Genomic DNA, 9951 nt, shown 5'->3' on the forward strand with positions numbered 1-9951 from the left:
TTCACCCGCGCCGGACAGAGACTGAGACGGTGCTGCTGCATGTCATGCCAAACCTTCTCATGGCAGGCGCATCATCAGCTTCAGATCGTTTTTTTGAGATCGGCCTTTTTAAGAGACCGCTGATCAATCATCCCAACGTGATTATCGGCCGATAGTGATCGGTAGCCGATCAATCGGAGCACCCCTAGCAAAAACTTTTACTTTCTTAAAACATGATTCTGATCTTATCATGAATAAGCATATTTCAAAAGTTTGTCTTTACAGTCCATCATTAAAACATGACTTCCTCCACCTTTGAAAAGACCTTGCTTTTAATCACAACCCCCTCTTACTTTTGCAACCCATTTGCAAAGCTAAGTCAGAAATGTTACATTAACAAAGCAAAAGAATCTACGCACAGCATTTTGTGTTGACTTTGAAAACCAATCAATGCCATCCCCTGATGTGATCAAATACCGTTATATTCTGACAGTAAAATAGCACTTGCCAACACAGAAGTGTTGGAAATGGGTCTTTCTGCGATACATCTGACTGACCTGGATCGCTGGACCTGCCGCTGTTGTTCTGTCGCTGTAAGGAGTCTTTGTAGCACACCGAGCACATGCCGTTATTACGCGGATTCCCGTAAAACCCACAACCATTGGAACAGAGCACTTGTGTCTGATTGCTCTCCTGAGCCATATCCCTCTCCTGTGGGCAGAACAGAGAGAGATCACCATTAAAAAATGTAGAAGCTAAATAACAGACCTAAAAGCATGCATGAGAACCAGTGGTCCATTTCACCTTAAAAAAAAAAGCTCAGAGTCTACGATCTGTGCTTTGAATACTGAGTGTACGGCTGAATTAGGCTTTGTGCTGATGTTTGAGTGAATAAGACACTTATCTGATCTTCCTCTGACATGTTCTAACTGTCTCTCTGCACCTGTCTGTAAGGGTCTGTCTCTCTCAGACTACCTGTGCGGCTGTCTCACATTCATACTGTAAAATAAGTGTCCTCGCTGTGCTGAAAGATGGGAGAAAAGGGCAATTTCACCTTAAAAAAAATACACAGACATATATGCAGACAGACAATATGGATGATGGATAGTTGGAACGACAGACAGACAGACAGAACAGAAAGATAGAATGCTGGATAGACAGACAGAGAGATAGAAAGATGGAACGACAGACAGATATATGATATATGGATAGATGGAGCTAAGATAAAACGATGGATAGATGGAACGACAATGATAGAAAGACAGAATGACACAGATGGAATGACACACAGAACGATAGAAAGGTAGAATGATGCATAGATAGAATGACAGGCAGACAGACATACAAGACATATTACAAACAAATTATTTATCTATTCACTTTTTAACGCCATGCCAGCATCAAGGCTATTTTCACGGCTATCTCTGAATAAATTATACAAGGTATACAATTAACAAAAGGTTATAAAAGACATTTCAGATGTACACTAGACAAAAATTCTAAAACACATCCAGGTGATACATTTCTAAATAAATCAGTTAGACACACCTCTGAATAAAACCGCTGTCTATTTACATGAAAAACAGTACAATCCAATAAAATATGCTTCACAGTCATTTTAGTTTGGCAAGTAAGGCATGATGGAGGTTCTTCACCTTTTAATAAATAACCATGTGTAAATCTTGTATGACCTAAAAGACACCTTGTAAAACCAACTTTGTCATACCTAGATTTAAAATTTCTTACACTAGGATTAGTTTCATATAACTTATTTTCATGACACTTATCCCATTCCATCTGCCACATGTCATTAATATAAGAGTTTATCACAGGTTTATTACAAACGAATTACAAATGCTATTTAATTTGTAATTTTATTAAAATTATAACATGATTTCAATTATGTTCTTAAATATACATTTTCTGCATTTCACCCATCTAAGTGCACACACAGCAGTGAGTAGTGAACACACTAGGGCTGGGTAAAAAAATATCGATATCTCGATATTAATTGATTCTCATTTTTACAAAACAATATCGATTCTTAAATCCCAAGAATCGATTAGTCTAGCCTGTTTTCAGTTAATGGATGGAATATTGAAGCGAACCTCCCATCCAATAAATCGCAACAAGCATTGTGCTTTTATTATGAAACAAAGTCTCAGATTTCAAATTCTGTCCATTGTATTGCATGCCGTTTTGGCGCGGTTTAATGTGGAGTGACAGATCGCTGAAGCGTCTCAGTTCAACAGACGTGGCAGTGCGTGGCGAACGTGAACTGATCATCTCCTCCACATTAATAACAGTTTCAGCACAAAATAAACATGACTAAACATCCAAAGTAGAGATGCACCGATTGCAATTTTCTTGGCCGATTCCGATTTTCGATTTTTCGTTAGTGTGATCTGCCGATACCGATTTTTGCAGATTCCGATTTTCTTTCTAAGAACTATAATTGACAGCATATACAAACAAAAATTTACTTTTCTTCAACGCAAAGTTTTATTTTCATAAAAAAACACAAGTAAAAAGTCAGTAATAAAATAAAAACAAATAAAAAAAATGGCAAACAACAGCACAAATAAATGCAATAGAATAAAGAGAGCTATGAAACTATATAAGCTATAAGTTTTTCAGGTTAAGTAAGTTTTTATTCAGGTAAGAAATAACACATCCCGTGTTATTTTACATTTGATTACTTTAATTTCTGTAGTCTTCATTGTAAAAATTAAATACAGATTAATCCTTACCATTAAAGTTATAAAATGTATTCAGTCAAGAGCAGAAAGTGATTTTCTTTGTCTTTTGTTCTTTGATTAACATGACAGACAGCAGCAGAAATATTGGACTGCGGTCCCTTTAAGAGTTTATCCACGGACCCAATATACTGTTACACAACATGCGTTCTCTTTCTCAACTATTTAACGTTCCAAAACTGACTGTGTTTAACTGGATACTCGCCAAAACGGGCATTTTGACATAATTTTTTATGTATTTGAACATTTTAGCGCAGTTAGCAGTTAGCCACGGTATTTGTGGCTCACAAGCTGTTTGAGACTGAGCTCTCCACTAATATAGATCAGTGGTGAGTGGTGGGCTTTTGGTGTAAGCGCGAAACCTGCGGGAATGACTAAAATAATGCACAATACAAGCACTAACCCAGAGCAAATGAGACGTGTGCGTGAGAGAGAAGGGGTCATCGGAGAGAAGAGAGCGAGAATGCGCGGCTGACGTTATTGCCTGTGCCGCTGGTAACAAAACGGATCGGCTTTATATCATCCTAACATTATAACATCCTTATACTGTAGATAAACAGTATGCAATTTACATATATAGTCATTCTAAAGTCCATCAAAATATGCTGATATGCACAATACATACACAAGTATATGTGTATTTTTGGGTTTTAATAAACATACATGCATAAATTATATATATAATTATATTAATACTTACACTGTAAAAGACAATTGCCAGAAAATTTAAAAGGATTAAAAAGTTGTAACAGTCACAAACCTGTTAGCATTTTTTTATATTGTAATTGTACTACCCACCATGAGGGGGCAACATGGAGCTATACTCTTAGATATAAAATGGGTGTAGGGAGTAGAAGAAGTCAGATTCGTAATGGAGGGAAGTAAGCATGGCTTATGGCTCCAAACAATCACTTGTCCTGATTGAGAAACCTTGAGTTTTATGCTCAATCTGAAGTAAGCATTGTTTCTTGTTTTGTATTGATTGAATGCTTTTGGGTAATTTATGGGTAGTTATTTTTCTAATGTGATTTATTTCATTTTATTTAGAAGGACTCCACATTCTGTGGGATTTATCCTTGTATTCATATGCCTGTTTTTGACCTGCATCATAAGGATGACTTTAAAGTGGGTTTTGAGGCTGTGAATTATGTTGACAACTGTTGTGGATTCTGGAACCGGGTTATACCACAAATGTGACTTTAAAGACTTGCTCAGTGTTTGGATTGAGATCTACACCATGGATTACGTGTTGCACTGGGGACATTTTTGGATGGTATTCTTGGACATTGGATTTCATGGACATTGATTTCTACACTGTGTGGAATGAACATTCAGCAACTGTATCATTGTCGTCATCACATCAGAACAGATACGATTTTGACTTGTCTGCTGTCCTGAGTTTATGTTGTCGAAATATGTATGTTTGTTGTATTAAGGGGTTTGAAAAATAAAAAGAGGTAAATGAATGAGAAGCATTTATTTGTTGTTTTATTTATAGATTTGACAGGTTTTGGTCATTGCTTGCTATATATAGAGCTAGTTTGCCTTATTGATGTCTTCTGTTGTGCCTTAGATAAAATCTAGTTAGGGGTTCCCTCCCTATAAAACAGATTTATAACCAACACTTTTTTGAGAGTAAGGTAACGGTTATAACTTTTACACAACATGCGTTCTCTTTCTCAACTATTTAACGTTCCAAAACTGACTGTGTTTAACTGGATACTCGCCAAGATGGGCATTTTGACATTATTTTGTATGTATTTGAACGTTTTAGCACAGTTAGCCACTCATTTTGGTATTTGTGGCTCACAAGCTGTTTGAGACTGAGCTCTCCACTAATATAGATCAGTGGTGGTGCGCGTGCTTTTGGTGTAAGCGCGAAACCTGCGGGAATGACTAAAATAATGAGCAATACAAGAAATATTTAACTGGAGTGGATGAGACGTGTGTGAGAGAGAATGGGTCGTCGGAGAGAAGAGAGCGAGAATGCGCGGCTGACGTTATTGCCTGTGCTGCTGGTAACAAAACGGATCGGCTAGAAATCGGAAAGAAGTGAGACTGACCGGCCGATCACAGATCCGAGCTGATAAGGAAAATAGGCCGATTCCGATCCCCGGCCGATCGATCGGTGCATCTCTAATCCAAAGGTAAGTTAAAAGAAAGAGTACAGCAATACAATCCGTATCCTGTCTTATGTATTCGCTCAATCAGTGTTTCAGCCGCCCAAAGACGTCAATATAACAGTTTGTAAACAATATGTCATGTAACGTCACATTTACCTCAGAAAAATCATATTTGGTGACCATAATCTCATTAGTCAGATAGAAAAATAAACTGTAGAGAGGGACATTTTGCTAAATATATGCACCATATAACATTCATTATAAATTTTACTGTTCTTCAATGTTTCATTTATGTTTGAATAAATCCATCAAGTTTTTATGACAGCCACCATTATATTTAAAAAAAAAAAAAAAAACGAATTGAAGTAGAAATATTATTATGTAATCATAATTTTTATTATTTTAAAAACGTCATTAAGTGTAATTTTAACAAATTAGTAAATTTTAACCTTAAATATTATAGTAATTTAGTACCAACTGACTCTCGTATATTTTACAGCATTAGTTGAGAGATTTTTTTTTCCTTGAGAAAATTTGCCATGTACTGTACCTGATATATATACAAAATAATCGATATTGAATCGAATCGAAAGCTTGTGAATGAGAATCGAATTGAATCGTGAAATTTGTATCAAAACCCAGCCCTAGAACACACAAAGCAGTGGGCAGCCATTTTTGCTGCGGGGAGCAATTGGGGGTTAGGTTTGCTCAAGGGCACCTACAGTGGTGTGAAAAAGTGTTGGCCCCCTTCCTGATTTCTTATTTTTTTGCATGTTTGTCACACTTTAATGTTTCAGATCATCAAACAAATTTAAATATTAGTAAAAGATAACAAGTGAACACAACATGCAGTTTTTAAATTAAGGTTTTTATTATTAAGGGAAAACAAAATCCAAAACTAGAAAGGGGGCCAACACTTTTTCACACCACTGCAAGTCGTAGGTTTTGAGGGTGGAGTGAGCAGCGTTTATTCACTCACTCCACCTACATTTCCTACCGGTACCCAAACCCGCCACCTTCGAGTTACAAGTCCAACTCTCTAACCATTAGGCCACCACTGCCCCAACACCAGGAACAATACAGCAAGAAAAAATACAGTCAGTACTAGGGCGATTTTTTTTTGACAGATATTGCGATTGCAATTTGATTTGCGATTTTAAATTTGCAAAGTCAAGCTTCAGCTCAATATTGTCAATAATGTGCAGCACAGTATGAGTACTGCTTCCATGTTGACTTTATCATTACATAAACACTCCAAAGAGCGAATTCAAACACAATGCTTCAACATATCAGTGTTCTCAGTCAATGTTTAAGCCAAACAGCAGCTTTAAATCAACTTTCAAACAGGTTTAAGATGGCCCAAGTGCTGATGAGTAGGCCTGTCATGATAACAACTTTTTGTTGTGCGATATATTGCCCCAGAAATAATTGCGATAAGTGATATAACTGTCATTTTAAGACCATTTTATGCCACTGAATATATAATCGTAATGTAACAGCATAATAATGCAAGAAGGCCTACACACTTTCAAATGACAACAAACTTAATTTTTTAAAATATTTAAATCATGGAAATTAAGTATCAAAATAATAGATACCTTAAAAAACCTGAATAAATAGTAAATAAACATTTTCTAACAAAAAGTGCAAAGTTGAAGAAAAGAAAAATGCACAAAGAACTTGTATGGAGATTTTTCCATCTACATATTTTACCCTGACCTTCTTTTCTCTGTAAATTAAGGGTGCACACTATTGCTGAAAAACACAATCACTACTCAGCAGTCAGATGTCCGTATGCTCAAAGGCACAGATCTCTAAACAAGGCCATATCTACAGATGAAACTTTTTTTGTAGAAGCATTTTTAAAATTTGAACTAGCACCTCATGACTACACCACATTATGTATTTTAAGTAAATATAATGGGCGATATATTGCGTCACCAAAAATGATTGAGGTCATGTACATATATTGCGCGTTAAGTCAATATATTGATTATTGCGACAAGCCTACTGATGAGAAAGAGAAAGTGCGTAATTCTGATGTTAAAAACTCAAAGTTTCTTCAGAACATACTTATCAAAAAGGATGTGCACACAAACCTCCACTGTCTGGCTAGTGTACAGTAAGCCTCTGTGATCACATGTGTTGCCCTGTGACAGGCCCTGCGCTGGATCAGATACAGAACAGCTCAGATAAAGACACTCAGTATCTCTCCTACAAGAGCAACAGGATCACTGAAGACGCTGGCCAAGAAAACATGCTACAACACAGTGACCATTACAGAACACCTTGACAAACACTACTAATGGTACCAAAGATAATTTAAAAAAATAATACCTGGGAAATAATGAAAATAACTGGAAATGATGCACCTTAATTTGGTATATTTGGTAAATGAACCAATAAATAATAATTTCAAAGCATTAGAGTCAATTTAAGCATCACAACAACATTATTGAATAAGAATAATTATTCGTTTTGAAATCCGCTGAAGTCTGTTTGAATTAAAAAAAAAGGTAGGTGTGATGGTAATTTTAGGAAAGCACTTCTAGAAATGCTGTCCTTAAAGGGTTTTGCGTTTGAGATAAATCCCCAAGTTGATGGTTTCCTACATTGAGAAAAACACACATACATACACATATACATATATATATATATATAGCCAAGAATCAAAAGTATTTAACAAATACAGCAGAGAACTGCACAATCAACATATAGAGATCAAAACAAAGGAAAGCATGCAGAATGCTGCATCATAATTACTACTGCTCAAGCTCTAGGTTCGATATGAACAAACTGCTAAGCTTAAGTATTAAACTTTGGGGTGTAACTTGTCCCATATTTTAAATGATGAGGCTTTACTTGTACTTTACAGAGGGAATGGGGAAGTGGACTGAATTTTATTTCCTAAGGTCAGAAACTTCTCTCAATCACACCTGGAACTGACATCTGTCTCAGGTGATCCAATCACATTAAATTAAAGCCAGGGTCAAACTTCTTTGTAATTGGATTCAAACATTCAGAAGCGGTCAGAAGCAAATGGGACTACATAACAATAGATTTGAACTGAATGCATGATACATATTTACTGCTGTAATATGATTATTTAACACTCTTCATATATGGAGTGATCTTTTCACCTCATATACCAGCTTTTTTATAATAAAAATTAAATAAATTAAATAGATCAGTCTTTTGCGAAAAATACAAAAATATGCTGTGGAGTACAAATTATTACTTTTTCCCCATTTGTTCAATTAGGTTCCAGAATCTAAAACTATTTGGAAACGGGAGGAGTGTAGTAAAAGCACTGAAGTGCTTTATATGGCATTGCTGATAGGGTTGACAGTGTCATTAACTTATGGGGAAAATACAATCACAACGGGATAAAGAAGTGCTTGTGAGGTAGAAGTGTTAACAGTTCCCTTACTAAATAACCAGATCACATCTTCACACAACACAAATACTCTAGTCTTTTAAGCTAACATCAGTGACACGTCACTAATTATGGGGTCACTGTTTAGGACAAAGAAATAGAAGCGAAGTACACCTACACTCCTCTTAAATCACAATGAGTTTGTTTCATTATCAATTAAACAGACTGACTACAACTAGAACTTGTAGCAGGTGGATCTGAGCACTAAGATAATCAGGTTTCCACGGCAACCTGCACTATTTACACTGTCCTTTGTTTAAGCAATCATATAATAACAATGGCAACACCGACTAAAAGCAGATTTCATCGTAATATGGCGCCTATATATCCATACGTTTGCCTTCCTTACCTGGTTAATGGTTTATAATGAGCACCTCTCTGTTTATCTTGTGCGTAACGTCGCTAGCTGTTTAAATGAAAGCTGGACATCGTAAAACACATTGAAAAATAATAGAACGGGTTACGTACACGCCCACTGAAACGCTATTGGTCGAGTCATGTAAGCCACGCCCACGAACATCACGAACTGATTCGTTTTCGCGAATCGGCTCATTTGAACAGTTCGTTTCAAAATCATTTCTGATGTGTGAACGAACCGATTTTGTGAACTGATTTAAACGATTAATTTAACAACTGAAGATTTGACTCTAAAGAATGATTCGTTCCCAAATCGTCGCTATTTTATTTTACACGTGTTTAAATAAAAGAAAGATGAATAAGCACAGCGTTGATTGAAGTCGTGTACGATTTTACGATCATTAATTATTTGCAGCGACTGCTCACAATACATCAGATCCTTTCAAATGTATTAACATCACATACTTCCCCAAAGACAAACTGTAGTTTTAACAGCTGGCATAATGTTTTTCAATCTAGTAGACAACGAATTTTCGCACACATACTGTAAACTAAAAAGCAATATAGTACAGATTAACATATGGACAACGTACGAGTTACTTTTTCACCAGTTTACTTTTCCAACTCCCTTGAGTATCTCGCTATTAGCCTGCTAATTACACAGCTAGCATGCTCGTCTTCAAAACTAACGGCTATTTGCTCTCGTACAAACAAACAAATAATTGTTAGGTAAGTTTAAGGTAAGCTTAAAGCTGTTAAGTAAGCTTTTGCTACGCGACCAAATACGTTACTTACAACAACAGGTTTTGCTCATGTCAAGTTGGCTAACAGATCACAAACCGCTGCAGCTGTTTCACTGATTCAACTGATAACCCTCGCATATAAACTCACCTCCGCACTCCTGACGACTAATGTATCGATGTCGCTGGATTAAAAGAGTTACCTTTTTTGTCTTGCGCTATCAAAGTGTTTGCGAAGTGTTTTCGGCGTTGGCCAGTTTCCCTTCCCCCACCGAGTAACAGCCTGTTTGTTAGTTTTGACACTCCAGCCCCCACTTTAACCTCCCCGGTGGTTAAATATCATCGTTTTACATATTAATTTACATATTATATATATATATATATATATATATACACACACACACACACACACACACAGATGAACTTTCTTTTTGAACTGGTTGTTTCTAAAAATATGTTTTACTTGAATAGACTTATTATGGTACTCTTCTTTTATTCTTTTGAGTTTTAAAGTTACTATTTTGAACAAACTAACTATTATATCCAAACAATTCACAATT

At 36.1% G+C, this 9951-nt stretch overlaps 1 protein-coding gene across 4 annotated transcripts in view; it reads right to left on the bottom strand.

The window, feature by feature from the left end:
* zfand6 (zinc finger, AN1-type domain 6) overlaps positions 1 to 9695 on the bottom strand; it is a 17657-nt gene extending 7962 nt beyond the window's left edge. The window contains exons 1-2 of one of the 4 annotated variants that reach the window (XM_016490915.1): positions 9595 to 9695; positions 537 to 690 (exon numbers count right to left, since the gene is read on the bottom strand). In XM_016490915.1, coding sequence (XP_016346401.1) covers positions 537 to 681 — 145 coding nt within the window. In that variant the 5' untranslated portion in view covers positions 682 to 690; positions 9595 to 9695. The other 3 variants (XM_016490990.1, XM_016491067.1, XM_016491150.1) reach the window with 3 other exon arrangements.
* Positions 9696 to 9951: the final 256 nt, after the last annotated feature.

This window comes from Sinocyclocheilus anshuiensis, unplaced genomic scaffold (assembly GCF_001515605.1).
Source record: "Sinocyclocheilus anshuiensis isolate Anshui unplaced genomic scaffold, SAMN03320099.WGS_v1.1 scaffold45, whole genome shotgun sequence".
NCBI lineage: Eukaryota > Metazoa > Chordata > Actinopteri > Cypriniformes > Cyprinidae > Sinocyclocheilus > Sinocyclocheilus anshuiensis.